At 36.9% G+C, this 17,547-nt stretch overlaps 1 protein-coding gene across 3 annotated transcripts in view; it reads right to left on the bottom strand.

The window, feature by feature from the left end:
- The window catches only part of MYO16 (myosin XVI), a 550,393-nt gene that overhangs the window by 341,467 nt on the left and 191,379 nt on the right, over positions 1–17,547 (bottom strand). For all 3 annotated transcript variants that reach the window (XM_033105065.1, XM_033105062.1, XM_033105063.1), the window contains exon 5: positions 7,225–7,333. In XM_033105065.1, coding sequence (XP_032960956.1) covers positions 7,225–7,333 — 109 coding nt within the window. The remainder of the gene's footprint in view (positions 1–7,224; positions 7,334–17,547) is intronic.

Genomic DNA, 17,547 nt, shown 5'->3' with positions numbered 1-17,547 from the left:
ATTGAATTGGAACAAGATATAGTTTTTACTCTTTATGATTTTCTGGCCAAAATAGTTGATCCTAAAAACAATGTAGTATGCTGGAATAGAAAAAACGACTTTCATGCAAAAACTGGAAGAATCTCAATAAAGTCTGTAGTTTAGTTAATCATACTATGTCAATGATAATTTCTTAGATTGGATAACTGCACCCTGGCTGTGCAAACTGTCAATATTATGGGAAGGGTATATGGAAACTCTGTACTTTCTTTGCAACGTTCCTGTATATCTGATATGTTTTCAAAATAAATTCTTTTATAAGGATACCCCAACTGACCATTTCTTGACTTTTCATTTAAAAAAGAAAAACTAACATGGAGTGAAGAATTGATACCATGCTTCTCCAAAAATAAGATCTAGCTAGACAATCAGCTCTAATGCGTCTTTTGGAGAAAAAATTAATATAAGACCTGGTCTTATTTTACTATAAGACCAGGTATAATATAATATAATACTTGGTATAATATAATACCAGGTCTTACATTAATTTTTGCTCCAAAAGACGCATTAGAGCTGATTGTCCGGCTGGGTCTTATTTTCAGGGAAACAGGGTAGTCAGACTTAGTGCAGGTGGGTGATGATGCATCAGAGATTATGCTCATTTCCTGTTTACACCTCTATTCAGCACTCGGCTGACCCAGCTTCCATGATAGTACAATCTCCATGGCAGCTTGTATCCCTTCATTTATGCATCCTCTATTCCTAGCATTGGTTCCTGACATCACAGTTTTTTATTAGGTTGTTGCAAAGGTGATTGTGGTTTTTGCAATTATGTTTAACCTTTTAAAGCACAATTACAATTGCACCAACCTAAACAAGGGGAAATAATTCACCGTATTCCAAGTAAAAGTAATAATGGTGATAATGACGACGATGATGATGATATCTCCCTCCCTGCAAGAGTCTGCTATGAACAGCCATTCTTCTGAGACGTTCCTATCGCTTCCCTAATTGAGCCCTTACTGCAAACTTGGACAGAGAGCATGGGACAAACACTGGCATGACCTTCCTGGCCGTGCCCGGGCTGTGGCTGACTTCCCCAGGTGACCTTGGGAAAAATTATCTATCCTGTCCGGCCTTCTGCATTCTCAATCACTCAGACAATAATATATATCCTAAAGGAGTAAAGATATACGTAATATTTATAAGCTCTGTTTACATGGTAGAGATCATATTATCACATGGCATACTGTTGTCATTTCACCTGAGAGCACAGCACATCTGCCTCCCTGTATAGCTTGTTCTCTGACCCTGGATAGGTCCTCAGGAGTCAGCCTGCCTTGTACTTACTATTTGTGTCAAATGGGGCAGATAACTTGTACTTGTACTTACTATTTGTGTCAAATGGGGCAGATAACTTATTCTCTGCCACACGGGCTGAGAGTCCTTATTTCCCTAGTTGTCACAAGAAGGAGTTATAACAAACAAAGCATATAAAAGAGTATTTAGCGTACAGTAAGCATTCAGTAAAAGTGAGCTATCATTATTTGTCAGCCTGCTGATATATGGCATACTTGCCATTCATTTAAGAGTGTCTTTCTCTGCAATATGAAGGCAAAGAGGAAACAAACAAAATAAAGCAAAATGTTGGGGTAGCCGGTTAGCTCAGTTGCTTTGAGCGTGGTGCTAATAACACCAAGGTTGCCAGTTGGATCCCCACATGGGCCATTGTGACCTGCGCCCTCCTTAAAACAAACAAACAAACAAACAAACAAACAAACAAGCAAACAAACAAAAACGACCAAGAAAACAAAAACAAAAAACACCATCATTGTGAATAAGTGTTAAGAATTAAGAGTACCTGCCTAAAAAGACAAAATAAAGCAAACTGCAATATTTAAATAATGTGACTTGTTTCAGATACTCTGTTCAAAGCAATCTATTTTTGTAGAAACATGAAATAGCAATGCCATTAACCATATCTCAGCTTTTGAATCATACGTTATTTCAGAAGAATTAATACATTTCCCTAATAGGCACATTTGAGGTTTGTTAAGAGCCAACGAAAACTGCCACTCTATTCTTATTTTTAGTATTATGGGATTTGACATGTGTGTTAATTTTGGAAAATATTTCTCAGATGTCAGTGTTCAATTTTGTACATTAAAATAGAAGAATCTGATGGCTACATTACCCTACTCTAAGCTTACATTATCTTATGAACTTTTACAATGTTGTCATGTTTACTGAAGTGATATGTGTCTTTTAGATAATTATTTAAACATGTAATTAAATTTGAGTGATAAGAATGGAAGTCAAAGATGAAAGACACAACTTAAAACAAAGTTTAGATATCACTCATTTCAGACTCATTTACAGTACAACATATGGGAAACAACCTATTTCTGGTCACTGTTACGAAGATATCAGAGGGGAATATTATGACATTATATTCTATTATTTTAAAACATAATTTTGAATCAAATATGACAGCATGTAAATGGGATTTTTAGATTTTTGCTATATGTCCAGGAAAAAAAAAGCACAAGTTTATTTTTAGTAATATAATAGAATGGAAGTTCCCTTTTTTCTTGGTCAAACACATTTCTTAAGCTGCACCTGCCAAAAAAAAGAAAAAAAAAAAAAACAACCAATACACCTATAGCTATAGCTCATAATAAGATTATTTCATAACAGATCATGGGCCAATTCTCTGTTGTTTCAAAGAAATTGAATATTATTTTCATACTGTTTCCTGAAAAAAAAAATAGAAATCCTACTTAGATTTATCATTCTTATAGGAACTTGTTAATTTTTTGTTTTTATTTAGGAAATAAGAAACAATAAAATTTACCTGAAATTCACAAGTTATCACATGTGATACTAATCACTATTGCCTGATCACATCTGATAATATCAATAGATGCCTGTGCAAAACTGAAAGTGCATTAACACCGCCAGTCACTCTGAACCCTGCCTGAACTTTCCTTAACTGTCCCTCTTAAGATGAGATTGGTTTTGCAACACTTCAACATTTCCTTTACTCTATTATCCATTCTGTACTGGGGGTACTCTGTGCTGCTGTTCTAGATAATTTTATCATTACTCTTACCATAAAATGACCCATCCTGTGATTTAGCACAAGATTCTCTAATAAGTTCCTAGAAGTGCACCTAACCCCTATTTTTGACTCACAGTAAGCTTTCTAAAAGATCTAAGACTTGAAGGAAGCAAAAGAATTGAGCCGGCAAATAAAGGAAGTTGGTCCTGGCAAAGAGAAATAAACATGTTCAAGTCACAAGGGGGCTGAAACCCTCTCCCCAATCTCTTCCCCCAACCCTGACCACAGGCATAACGTGGGACCATCCCAGGCAAATTGGGATGCACTGTCACCCTAATACTGGGTGATTCTGAAGAGGTTAATGCAGGGACAGCGTTTTGAATGAACTTTATTAAGCAAAAGAAATATACAAGGCCATGTGTGGACTGATTAATCTGGGAGTCCTCTGAAGAATAAATAGGAAGGGTAAGACTGGAGGCAACAAGACCAGTTTTCGAAGCTGTTCTAAAATAGAAAGGCCAGGGTTTCAACGAAGGCAGTAAGAGCATAACTGGTGAAGGATGTACACATATCAGAGAAATGTCAAGGGAGGAGAACCTGTAAGATTTGGTGACAATGTAGTGTGAGGAATTTAGAAGAAAAGTGATGTTAGACACTTGGGTTCCCAGCTGTTACAGTAAAATGGAATATAGATAGACTATGACAGGACAGCAGTAAGTTCCATATTGGACACGTTATTTCAAATTGTCTGATATCCAATTCAAAATACTTAATAAAACTGCATACATAAGGCTGATGGTCTTGAAAGATATCTAAGCTTCAGGAATATTCTTGGGTGCAGGCAGGTTGTAACAACACAAGGCACAGTGGCTGATGCACCAGAATAGTTTAAAGTGATAAAAGAAGACACTTAAAGACTAAGCCCCAGGAACCACCAACATTTTGGGGACTGAATGTACAAGTGGCACATCCAAAGGAAACTAAGTCAAAGCTCGAAGGGAGGAAAACTATGGAAAAATCATTGCAGATGAGTGAGTTTTCATAACAGATCATGATCAAAGTGATCAAACTGTCACAGAGAGATGAGGTCATGGAGGAGAACAGAAAAGTGACGACTGGATAGAGAACCAAGGAGGGCAAGGGCACTCACCGCAAGGACCTTTCCAGCAGATGGGTCCCTGGAAAGCCAAACTTCAGTGGGCTGAGCAGAGGAGAGTAGAAACTCAGGAGAATAAATGTGAGTTACTTGTTCTAAAAGGATGAATTGGAAATGAAGGAGAAAGGGCAGTGGACGATGATGTATGTTGAGCAAAGTTTTTGTTTTATTTATTTTTCAGGGACTTGGAAAAAATACAAATATACATATTTTTTCCCCATGTTGAGCACGTACTCTGGGCCATCTTGAGCTCTCCCTGCAGTGCCTTCTTTCCCGACTGGCTCATTTTATAATCAATTGCTTTCCCTGAATGCCAGCTGGTTAGCCCTGCACTAGAGATATAATATGCATCAAATGCTCAATCAGCCCTCCGTGGTTGTCTCATTTTCCAGCCTGGAAAGCTCAGGCGGTGAGCCGAGGTTAATTGCTGTGCCCGGGTGTACAGGGTATGTCGGCGTTGACAGTACAATTAGAACTTGTGACCAGTGATTTTCTATGTAATCAACTTGCTCACAACCTCGCCTGAGCCTCCTGCCACATGCATCCTGATGTGACAGCATGATAAGTACTCTGATTTGAAACTGTATGATGCAGCGTGAAAATTCAAGGATTGCAACCACCTACTTACAAGAATGCAGCGCTGAAACACGGAGCATCAAATAGAAAGAAAATTCTCATCTTGGATTATTAGAAATCACTGAGGACATTGGCCCACACTGTCACAGTAGATAACTCTAAAAGTACACCAACCAGGGGGCCAGAGACTAAATCAAATTAGATAGTATTTACTGGAACTGCGGCAGCTGATACAGATAAGTAGGAGGGACACTGGCAGAAAAGGAAGCAGATTGTGAATGAGGGGATGGAAGGCCAGATGCATGGCAAGGCCAGGGCAATAGCAGTGACAAATGGAAAAGAGAATTAAAAATGTAAGATATACTACATTGAATTTGTTCCAGCAAATGTGTATTTTACAGACTGATTGTGACAACCATCACTGTGACAGAATTTCTATTAACCATTCAGAATCAGTATCTTCCTCTCATCTCTATTTTTTTCTTAATCATTTTTTAAAGCAACCCCTCAAAGGAATACACTTATTTTTACTTAGATAGGATAGATAATACTGCTTCTGCAAATACTAAGATGTCTTATCAAACAAAATCCTTTAAAGAGTTGGAAAGGTTTATAAGTAATGTTAATTCTTTTGTAAATAAAGATACTTAGTTTTAGTTTCCCAAGGGAAATATTTATTACAATGGCTATTAGAAATTCAGAAAGTAAGAAGAACAGGAAGCCACCACATAGCTGGCACAGCTAAATAAAAGACAGTCAAGTTCTTCATGCCAATTCGGAATCATGTGACTACAAGTCAAGTTTTGCCGATGTCCAAATAATAAACTTCCAACAGTGGAATTGTGCATAACTAAGTTCATTCCTTTACAAGTCATGAACCTGTCTCACAGCTGACAAGATGTGAAGAGAGCACATGATTCATCACCTCATAGTGGGTACAAGGAGTGAAGGAGATATAGAAGAAATGACCACACAGCTTGCACCCCAGGCTGCTTCTGTCACCCTTGCAAGCCGTGACTCCGTGAATTTCAATAGCATAGCTCAGCTCACATTTTCTCTAATGAAAATAACGGTACTTACCTTGCTTTCAAGTTAATGAGACTTTTTTTTTTTGAATTCATGGCTGCTAAGAATAATTATTATTATTCTCAGCTATCCTCAGAATAAACCTTTTGATACAAGTAATCTGGAGGAAGCAAAGACCACAGGGAACAAAGAGGCAGAAGTGTGGGATTTTCTTAGGGGCAAGAAGGGTAGCGTCACAAGTGAGGTGTGGCTCTTAAAATTTTCCAACTTTTTCTCTGACAAAAATCATACTTAAAGGGATTGGAATTTCATTATTGTTATTTAATACCTAAACAGCAGAAAGAAAGAAAAAGCAAAAGGAGAGCATACTCCTTTAGTTTAATACCATATCAGGCTCAAGGTTTCAAACACTTCCCACTTCGCCAACGCTACACTTACTCATGAAATTATATGCTGCATCTGTGCAATTAAACGTTCTTTGTCACTGAATACATTTGGGGTCTCACCCTCATCCTTTTAGGCTGTCACCAGGACCATGGGGCTTTCTTCTGACATTTCTGTTTCCAAGTGTTACCAGGAGTGGATGCAGGGATGCCTGTACAAACTGCCCTTGACTTAAGCCCTTACTTACCCGCATGCAATTCTTAAGAGGACCATCAGCTTCTAAGAGAATATACTTAGGATGACCTCGCTCTCATTAACTTAAAATTCAATTGTGCTGGTTCACTTCCCTTCCTCTCCCAGTGGAGAAGAGATTATAATTACAAGTCCAGTCCCACTAATTATAGACTTCAGATGCTTGTTGAAAAGTTCCTTCATTGTTGGCCTCTAGATTTTTGCTGGTTTACAAAACTACATTGACTAAATCAACAGCGCATGGCAATAGGAGAGTGAAATGCAGTATAAAAAAATAGACAATCTTAGATTTTACAAAATCTAGTGAAACTACATCAATATGAAATCATGTAAGCACACCGTCATTCAGGGTCTCTGCTCCTGCTCCCTGCACCAGAACACAGGATACGGTGAGGCCAAAAAGGAACACCAATGGAGGCATACATAGGGGAATCATACCACTATAGTCTCACTGGTGGCTAGGTTGAAGACACAGGAAACAGGAGCCACAGGATCCACCATCCGCTTCTCTGCCAATCAACCAACCTTTGCTAACTGCAATCCGTGCTTGCTAGCATAGCCATGGCAGTTACATTAATGGTTAATGGCTAACTGGTTACAGCTGATGGCTAACTAGTCACAGCTGATGGCCATCTACTACACAAGCCAGCACCTTTCAACGTGAGGTTGAGAGCCTGGAAACTGCTCTCCTGGCTCTGTCCCCACACACACCTAAAAAATAAATACACTTATAATTCTACCAAGCTATCTCTTCTTCTATCTTTCCACAGTTTTTCAAAGCTCAGCCTACCATTTTCATCCAGATAGGTCAACAGGATAGAGCTTGATTCTGTCCCTTCTACAGCATAATCCAGTGGGATATTTCCATTAACATCCTGGAGAAGGACGTTAGCTCCAGCCTGTAAGTGAAAAAAGAACAAAAGTAACATTATGTATACTCTTCACATAGAAAGAAGATCACAACTTGCATTTCTATCTTAGTCAGAAATCAGATCCAGAAAAGTTTGCATGAGATACAGCCCTGCAGAATCATGTAGAAAATTGGAAATGTTTTTTTAAAACAAATATACAAAATACTTTGTGAGAAGCTCTGAGCGTCTAAAATTGTTCAACTGACCTGAGTCCCAACTATTTCTCCCCAACCCTCTTGCTAAACCCAAATACACAACCCATGGCTGCTAAGCCACCTAGGCCTCTGCGCTGCAACCTGCCTTGTTTCTAACACAACAGAAGTGCCCCCATGGCTTCAGATAGTTTACATGGTGAACTCTCCTATGAACTCCGACTGATTTTCCCCCAGCTATCCTATAAAATCTTTAAGCCTTTTGCTCTCCACAGAAACTCATCTGAGAGCTCTCTTCCCACGATGTTTGAATAAAGCTTTGGGCTAATGGTTGGTTTTTCTCTATCCAAAAACTGTTTGCTAAGAAAAAGCATAATCTGTATACATTAATGGAGGGAGTATATTAAATATGGCTATTACACATCTTTTAGCTTCAAAGGGCCCTGAATCACCCACCTCTGAGCACACTTGCTCCACTCTTTGCCCATCTCAGCTTAAATACAATGATATATGTGCTTTTGCTCTTAAAAAAAAGATCACATAAATTGTCACCATTGCTCTACATTCTTCAATAAGCTCCATAAAATTTATCAGGCATAGTTTACATCTTTCCTACAAGGGCATGACATAAACATGTTCCCATTGTTCAAGAGTTTCCACGTACCTCCCAATAACATGTCATTAAACTCAGGACAAATGAAAGTTTCCTCCTACTCTTTTTAACAAATAGGAGTCTGTATTGCAATGTGAATATAGTTAACATATTTCATATAATATCCAAATTCATAACTTTACATAAAAAGGTATGTCACTTTCATAATTTTATATACTAAAATATGGGCTTTTGCCCATACACACAAACACACACACAGAGTTGTGTTTTTACACAAACACACACAGAGAAAGAAAGAGAGAGATAGAGACAGAGACAGAGACAGAAAGAGAGAGAGACAGAGCACTTTCCTATATCTTAGCAAGCCTGCACAGGTTTTCCAAAGGACTTCTCCAAATACATTGTGAAAAAAAACCAAAATGTAGGTCAAAGTGGTAGAATATTCCATACCTTAATATCTGCCCTCCAGATAAGCTGTGTTGCTTACCTCACCATCTAGAGTTACCACATTATATTTTTCTATAACATATAAAGATACTCCTTTATTTGAACAGAGTAAGTTATATATTTCAGATTTTCACTTATCTAAGGAAATTAAATAATTTTAAGGTCTTAAAGACTTCAAGTTATTTTAGTGCATACATTTAATTCCATTTTAGTTATTCAAAGTTTGAAAAGAAATTACTTGAGGCAATGTTCTTAAGTAGACTTTGCTAATAATTCTCTTCCTTTAGTCTCCAAATACAAGAATAAGATTTTGCATACCTACCCAAGTATCAATTATTAAAAGATTCAATTAAGACACAGAACTACAGGGTGTCGTTACCGATTTCTGTACTAATAGGTATGAGACAATCAAGTTGTTCTTTCTTTCCCCAATTCATATGTTTCTGCTAGAATCTTATTAATGCCAAACATCAGGTATAAGGCAACAGTGAATATAATTAAGAGTCATGTATTATTAATCACAACAAAAATGAATAGGAGAGCTACTTGGTGTCGACAGAGATGGTACACTTGGATATAATATTTTCTATTCTTCTAGAAGTAATGGGGCTCTTTCAAAGAAAGTCTGAAACTGAAACATGGTGCTGAATATTTTAGCTGGGCTCATTCATTGAAATATCACCCCATTAATCACTCACTGGTCTGTGCTGCTAAATTACCAGGTATTGTTCCCTATATAGAAGTCAGACTTTCCTGGGGGTTGGTAACTTCCCTAATCACAGATCATGTCTTAGTCCTCATTTGGTTTTTTGTTTGTTTGTTTGTTTGTTTTTTTCATTAGCTTCAGGTGCACAAAGCAATACACTAGTTAGACATTTATACCCCCCACAAAGTGATACCCCCTCACCCCCAACCTTCTTCCTCGTTATATTCCCATCAGTTAACTACAGGGCCTGGTACATGTTAGGTACTAAAAAGATTAAAATAAATTGAAAAACAAGGAGCCAAACACTGAACTTAAACTAATTATTACAACCTGAGGCAAAAAATTAAAATAATTCTTTTCAACAAAGTGTTTGTGACCTTTATTTTCAGGGTTGCATAGATAAAATTACAAAATCACCATATGCATACTTACGTTTCCTGCCTTCACTCTTTCCAGATGCAGGACATTTGTCAAAGGCTCTCTTTCTTTCTTTCCTCCCTCCCCCTCCTTCTTTCCTTTCCTCCCTCCCTCCTCTCCTTCCTCCCTCCCTCCCTTTCTCACTCCTTTCCTCCCTTGTTTTCTCTTTTTTGCCACTGGACATGGGCTAGAGTGTTCCACCTGTGGTGACCTGGGTGTGCCGGCCCCATCACACCGACTGCCTCATCTTGGTAGAGGTCCCTTGATGGGCTGAGCCATGTGCAATAATAACACAGATTTGAAAGGATTCCTAGAGAAGCTGTATTTCTTGAATTAGAATTCTGAAATTGTACATCTATTAGGAAAAAACACCATTGATAAGATTCATGGCTGATTATTATTCTCAGTCTGACTAACTCAGGAGTTAATGTGCAATTATAGTTGTTAATGGATCCCACTGGAAATAAGGTGCTGATGACTTGCAAAGCAGGGCTTTTGCTCAGAATGTCAGATGACCCCTCTTAATATTATCAGGACAGTCTAGTTTCTTGCATACTGAAGGGGAAATGGCCCAAGGGGGTGGGAATTAGTAGCATTTGTAAGGTTTTGTGTTAGTACTTGTTTTTTTAAAAAACACTTTCAACCACTCAGAAATATAAAATGTATTTTCTATATTTTGTGAAATGAGAGCTAAACAATAACACAATTCAATAAAAATACCACTCTTGACATTGTTCATTTTTAATATGAAAATTTGAAACAATATGTGATCTAAAACACTATTTTTCTCTTCCAAGTCATGGGATTCTTAAATATCTTTTTTAAAAACTGTTCTTTTAACATTTCAAATTTCATTCCACTGATATAAGTATCCACTATATGACTTTTTAGCTAAGAGTATAAAAGTCAGAGAAAAGGATTCCTGAACCGGTGCACATATTAATTACATTGTTTCCTTGGATACATGGCTCTGAATGAGGATGCCAACAATAAGTATTAACTTTAATTTTCTCATATGTTGGTGTCTGCATTTGATTGCGTGCAGCATTATTCTTTTGCAAGAGATGAGAAGTAGGATGAATTGAGGATTTTAGACTAGATGTTCAAATACAGGACAGGAAATATCCAAGCCTGCACTTATCTTATGATAAAGGCACAACAGTTTCAGCAATCACTAAATATTTTCTAAATCTGAAATAATATTTTAAAATTACTGAATGTTGTCCTTTATGAAAACATGGATTAGGAATTCGGTGTGTAAATAGGATATTAAGAGTGAAAGTAGATGGGAGACCTCTATTCTTTGTCATGATTCAAGAGAACTCATTTATATGGTGCCTGGAAACACGTAGGCCCTAAGGAGGGGTGGTGGTGGTGGTGGTGGTGGTCGTGGTGGTGTGTGTGTAATATCTTTCTAGTTTTACATTCCTACACCTAATCACCAGATGTCAAAATTTTTATACTGACAGTAATGATTTTCCTTTGTCTAAATGAAAGAAAAAATTTCAAATTAAGAAAAACTTGCATTAGTAAGAATAGCTCAATAAAAAATATCTGTACAATGTAGACTCTGAGGCAAGTTCTTCAGCTTGGTTTCAAGAAAATCAATTACCTAGTGATTGGTTTTCATCAGGGAAATGAAAGTAATCAATGTTATATATGCAAAATCAACAGAAACTTCTCAGATGCTTTTTGTAATTGAGGACTGTTTAGTTCCTATTGGAATCCCTAATTGCATCTCCTAATTATTCAAACTGGGAGGCCACCCAACCTCCAATTTGTCCTAAACTATGTTCCTGGAGTATTGAAAATGGAACTCAAATATATCATTCCCCCAAATAGGAATCTCATTTACTGCCTATCATGTAACATATGAAAAAATAAAGTAAATATTGTTTTACTTTATGTAACAATTTAGTATCAATGAATATACTTATCAGTTGTTTCATTTAGCAATTATTCTCTAAACACATTAATACTGAAATTTTAATGACAGGTACCTCATCGCATTTTAATAAGCAAATACCACTTCTATATGCTAATATGTTTTGGTAATTTTTTTTTTTTGATATAATTTCAGGTTTTCTCAAAGTTGTAAGAGTAATACAAAAATCTCCTGTATACCTGTTATGGGCTGACTTGCATCCTCCAAAAGAAATGCTGAAGTCCGAACCTCTAATATATATGAATGCAATCTTATTTGGAACCAGGATCGCTGCAGATGTTATTAGCTAAATTAAGATGACGTCATGTTGGAGTAACCAATGAGACTGGTGTCTTGTGTTTAAAATATTATTTTTTCTCTTCCAAGATATGATAGTCTTAAATATTTTTAAACATTCGTTTTACATTTCAAATTTCATTGCACTGATGTAAGTGTCCACTACATAATTTTTCAGACACAGAGGGAAGATGGAGGCAGAGATTGGAGTGATGCTGCCACAAACCAAGAAATGCCTGGGCCACTAAAAGCTGGAAGAGATAAGGAATGATCCTCTCCTAGAGGTTTCAGAAGGGGCATGGTCCTGCTGATGCCTTGACTTTGGACTTGACCTCCAGAATTGTGAGACAACAAATTTCTGTTGTTTTAAGCCAGACAGCTTATTGTACTTTGTTATGGCAACCCTGGGAAACTAATAGTCTACCCTTTACCCAAATTCACCAATTATTTATACTTTTCCCTAATGTGTTCGTTCTCTCTCTCTCTCTCTCTCTCTCTCTCTCTCTCTCTCTCTCTCTCTCTCTCTCTCTCTCTTTCTCTCTCTCTCTCATTTCTCCTGAATCACTCAGAAGTGAGTAGCATGCACCCTGTCCCTTTACCCCTAAATATTTTACTATATATTTTATAAGATCATGTATTTTATATTCTCTTGCACAAAATCATCAAAATCAGAAAGTACTCAGTAGCTTGTAGCTATACTAACATAAGCAATTGGAAGAGAAAGAATATGATATACAATAAGTTATTTGCAAAGACAACCATTAGCTATCATATATCAAATCACCCATCCTTTTCTGTCAGCACAATCTTTCGCTAAGTGTAAGAATTCAAATCCTAAAAAGAATGGCACAGAATAAAATAGTAGGGAAGAAAGAAGGGAAATTCAGCCTGGAGGTCTTTGAAACATTGAAAACTTAGATTGGGTTTGCTTTCCTTCTCCTCCTCAGTGTTACCATACAATATATTTGACAAAGCCAACCATGAGAAAAGCAAGTAATTTTAGTAAAAGGCAAGAAAGACTTTTAAAATGTAATTCCCAGAATACACAGGCACAAAAATGTTAAAATTTCTGAGTGCAGTATTTGTAGTAGAACAGAAACAAACAGAATGCCCTCTGTTATTTGTTATTGAGGGGAAAAATACAACATGTCCTGAGATCTATAAGGGAACCCTCTATAAATCTGTTTCTTAAAAACAACCCAGATGTAATAAAACACATTTATGAAAGATTAAGTGGAAACTTGCAGGTAGCTCTGAAACAGATCTACAAAAAAATGTGCCCAATTCATTTATTTCCAGGTAATTTACTAGTTAATTTTTGAAAGTCTATCTACCAGCCAGAGACTTGGGAAAGCACTGCAGAGCTTTCTCTATTGCTCACAACCAACTATATGAGAATAAAAAGAAAAGGTTCTCACAATTCTGTCCTTGTGTTCAAGGACAAACTCCAAAGACCTGCTAAACCTTCAAACAAATCAGAACAAAGATAGCAAACTGTTTTTAAAGAAAGACAAGCAAACCCATAAGACTTTCCCCAAAATGAAAAACCAAATCACTAAAGAAGGAGGACAGTAGATCATGACCCAAAAGTCACCTGAAAGCAGTCAGGTATAACAAACGCACATGTTCTTGTGAAGTACTTCCTATCTCTACCCTGCATCCATTTACGTTCTTTACTATTGTTGAATTGGGCAATTGGCAGGAACTCTATAAGGATCATTCAGAAAGCAACCCCTCTCATTCTGAAATATGCATGTCATCAAAAGGAACTGGTGAAGAAACTCTTAAATCTTGCTACCCCCAGCCATTGAATTGTGACCTCTCTACCCAAACTGAGCTAAGACGTAACAGTTGAAAGCCCTGTAGCAGCTGGGGAGAGAGGCTGCCAGGTAGGGTGTGCACCAGCAGAAACCTGAAACAGAGTTAATTACCCTTGATAATTACCAGTGAACGGAGCTGAGAAGGAAGGAACCAAAGTCTTGGCACCAGCCATCCTTGTTGTACTTGAAGTCTGACGAACCAGAGGGCTGTTGAGTTTCTGCCTGCCCACAATCATGAAAACATAGAGAACTGGAGGAGAAGATTCATGGGTCTCTGGTCTCAAGCAGAGACTTTCCCACAGGTTTCCATTGTTTAAGCAGAGAGAGAAAACTAGAAGCAAGTAACTGTCCTTCAAGAGTCTAGTTTTTAGGCAGATAACGTAGGAAGCTATACAGTTGGGGAATCCACTTGTTCATTAAGAAACTACGTATCAAGCCCTTATTATGATTAATTGTGTACTTTGAGATTTTAATGATTGCAAATGTTTATGGTAATAAAAGTTTTCAACCTGTGTTACAATTTAAAGTTTTAGAACAGTTGAAATTATGTTGCACTACATGTTTATAGCTCCATCTGTAAACGTCCTGAGGTCAGTAATTGTTAATTCAGACGGAGCACATAAATATTTATGTGTAACACTACTGCCATGCTAAATAACAGACCATGTCGAGAAAGCAAAATATATAAGGAAAGCAATCCTAGAATGCCAAGTAGCCACGGTGTGAATAGCATTTACAGTCATACTAAAGAAATCCCTACATATTACTATGACGGAAGCTAGATGCGATGATAAGAATGGGCACAGTGTATGTGTCTCCTGGGGCGTGGGGGTGTGTGAACAGAGAGCTGAATATCCATCTTCCAGACTAAAGATGGAAAATCAAGGGGTAGCAATATAAACACAGATATTTAGGATGAAACAGATATAAAAACCAAAAGAATCATCTAAAAGAGTTCAAAGTGGTTGTATCTGGGAAGAAAAATTCAAAGGGAAGGGTTGGAGGGAAGGAAGTGGTTAATTTTACAGGGCTTAAAATAAGTCTTATAAAACTATTTGACTTTTTAAAATATGGATATGTATGACAGATAAAAATGTAAAGTGAAAAGAAATAATGGCACACATAAAAATATTTGTCATATTTATTGTCATAATCATGAAATGATATAATTATAGTAACATAGAAATAGAAAAAAGGAGAGAAAATGTATATAAAAATCTCTAAAATAAATAATTAATGATATATACATGATGCAACTTCATACCATCAAAAAATCCATATTATGGAAGAAAATTTTAAGGCCTCGAGAAATGCAGAAAAATGTGTATAAATAGATAGGCTACCAAGATGTAAATATGGTATCAGGTAAGTACAGTACTACTAGTACCGTGTTTCCCCCAAAATAAGACCTAACCGGAAAATAAGCCCTAGCATGATTTTTCAGGATGACATCCCCTGAACATAAGCCCTAATGCATCTTTTGGAGCAAAAATTCATGTAAGACCTAGTCTTATTTTCAGGGAAACATGGTGTGTGGGGATAAAGGAGAGGGGAGGGAGATTAAGAAATAAACTAAAATCAAAACATATTCAGGATTATCTTTATGTGGTGGAATTATTAGTGATTTTAAATTTTCTTCTTTGTATTTGTGGTGTCTCAATTTTCTACATTAAACGTGTGATACTCATATTGAGAAAATATTTTTCAAAATGCACAGTGAATAAAACTATAAAACTAGATGAAAACACATGATGATTGTCTTGAGTTCATCACGGCAAGTTTCAAATCTACTAAATTCAAAAGTGAGGAGTAAAACTTTACATAAGTTAACGATTACCTGGTGAGCTAGATAAAAGATTAAAAACTACAGTTTCAGAAAAAAACCTATTGAGTATTTCTGAGAAAAAGCTCAGAAAAGAAATGGCTCTAGCTTGTAAAGAGTCCCAGATTGTTAGGGTAAATTTAACATCCTTCCAAGATATTGTGCAATTCACTTTTATTATACATGCTATTAAGCCACTCATTTAAACCTAGTATGATGGATTTACGTGAACCACACTAGGTACTTAATAAATATTTACTGACGAAAGACCCTGCATAAAAGAGCCAGTGCCCTCCTACTGCATTATCGTTCATTGCATTATTCTCGAATACCAATCTGTTCACTTTGCTTCTTAAAAAAGCCTATGTTGCTAATATGAACACTCCATATCCGCTCTGAGAAAATACAGCCTTTTCCAGATCTATTTACCAACAGACTGAAAACATGGGCAGTGGATATTTTCTCTGCCTTAATATCCTGTGCTAATAGTCTTCATGTGCAATTTATCTCTAGTGTCTTATGGCACCAGCAACTGTACTTCTTTTTCTTTCTTTAATCTAGAATATTCTACTATAGTTTTAATGACCCACACTGTAATATATTATATATATATGTGTATATATGTGTGTGTGTATGTGTGTATACACACACACACACACACATACACATACACACACATACATATGAAGGGGGAACCATACAAAAATTAATATACCCTCACATTTGAACTAGGGATGCAGTTTGCAATGTTCTTAGAGTTTGCTTTCTCATGTGTAACTAACTAGCTGTTCCTGTTAATTACAGCTCTCCCACCGCCACAAGGAAATTCTCAAAGCATTTTTACCCCTTGACTTTCATAGCAATACAAGCTTCTGGCTTTCCTTCTAAATATGGCTTCTCTTTTCCAGTCTTCTTCGCAGCCTCCCGTTTGTCTAACAATCCTTTAATTGGTTTACTTTGGACCTTCTTTCAAATGTTCTTTCTTTTTTCAGACTTCATATTTTTATGTATTGATCTGATGTACTCAAGAGCTTCTGTTACCCTTATATATGCAAATAAAACTTTTCTCTCTCTCCTGAGTTCCGGGATCAGCTGCCTCCTAGACTTCTCCAGGTGGATGTCTTCTGTGGATCATGAACTTGATGTGTTTAAAAAGGAGTGCATAGCTGTGCACTGGTGTTTGCTTCCTTGGTAAATTGTACCATCCCTTCCAACTTCCCCAAAACAGAAAGCTTGGAGTCATTTTTAGATTCCCTCCCCTTCTTTAACTCCTGCATTAACAACATCAACATTACTGTTGATTTCACCTTCAAAATATAGCATCAATATGTGCTTTATTCCCATCACTGTGACCCTAAACCCACAATCACCAGGGTTTTATGTAATGTTTTCCCAAAGGCAGTGACTCTCGTTAGGTGCCCCTTCAATCCTTCTATCTTACTCCACCACTGCCCAGTCCCCTTAGGTGAGGTCAGCATTCCCTTCTTTGAGCTTCCAGAATTTACTTACCCCATCACAGCCCTCACTGAAATCTAAGATTTGGTATACGGCATGCGTAAAATTTTACATAATATATCAATGATTTTAGACTAAGAAATGAATTAGTGTTTATGCTCATTTTTTACTTTCTCTACTACACAAGAGTATCCATGTTTAAGAACAGAGACCCTGGTTGCTCCTGTTTCTCTTGTCACTCATGTGTTCTCAGGCACAAGCATAGCACCTGGCACAGAGCAAACCTGATAATGATGGTAACGATGAGAGGACATGGATGTGTCATCATTTCACAAGGTGGTAAGCATTTCACAAAGTAGACTTATATCAGATGATTATGTTGTATACTTAAAATATATACAATTTTACTTTTCAACTATACCTCAATAAAACTGGGAAAATTAAAGAAAAAAATATTAAGAAGCTTTTATGTTCAATGGCCACTAACAGGGCTTAGGAGCCAGAGTAGCTTCCTTCAAATTCTTACTCTGATTAACCCAAGAAATATAA

Source organism: Rhinolophus ferrumequinum, chromosome 4, assembly GCF_004115265.2.
Source record: "Rhinolophus ferrumequinum isolate MPI-CBG mRhiFer1 chromosome 4, mRhiFer1_v1.p, whole genome shotgun sequence".
Taxonomy (NCBI): domain Eukaryota; kingdom Metazoa; phylum Chordata; class Mammalia; order Chiroptera; family Rhinolophidae; genus Rhinolophus; species Rhinolophus ferrumequinum.
Note: the sequence above shows the minus strand (reverse complement) of the source record. Positions and strands in the feature narration are given on the sequence as shown.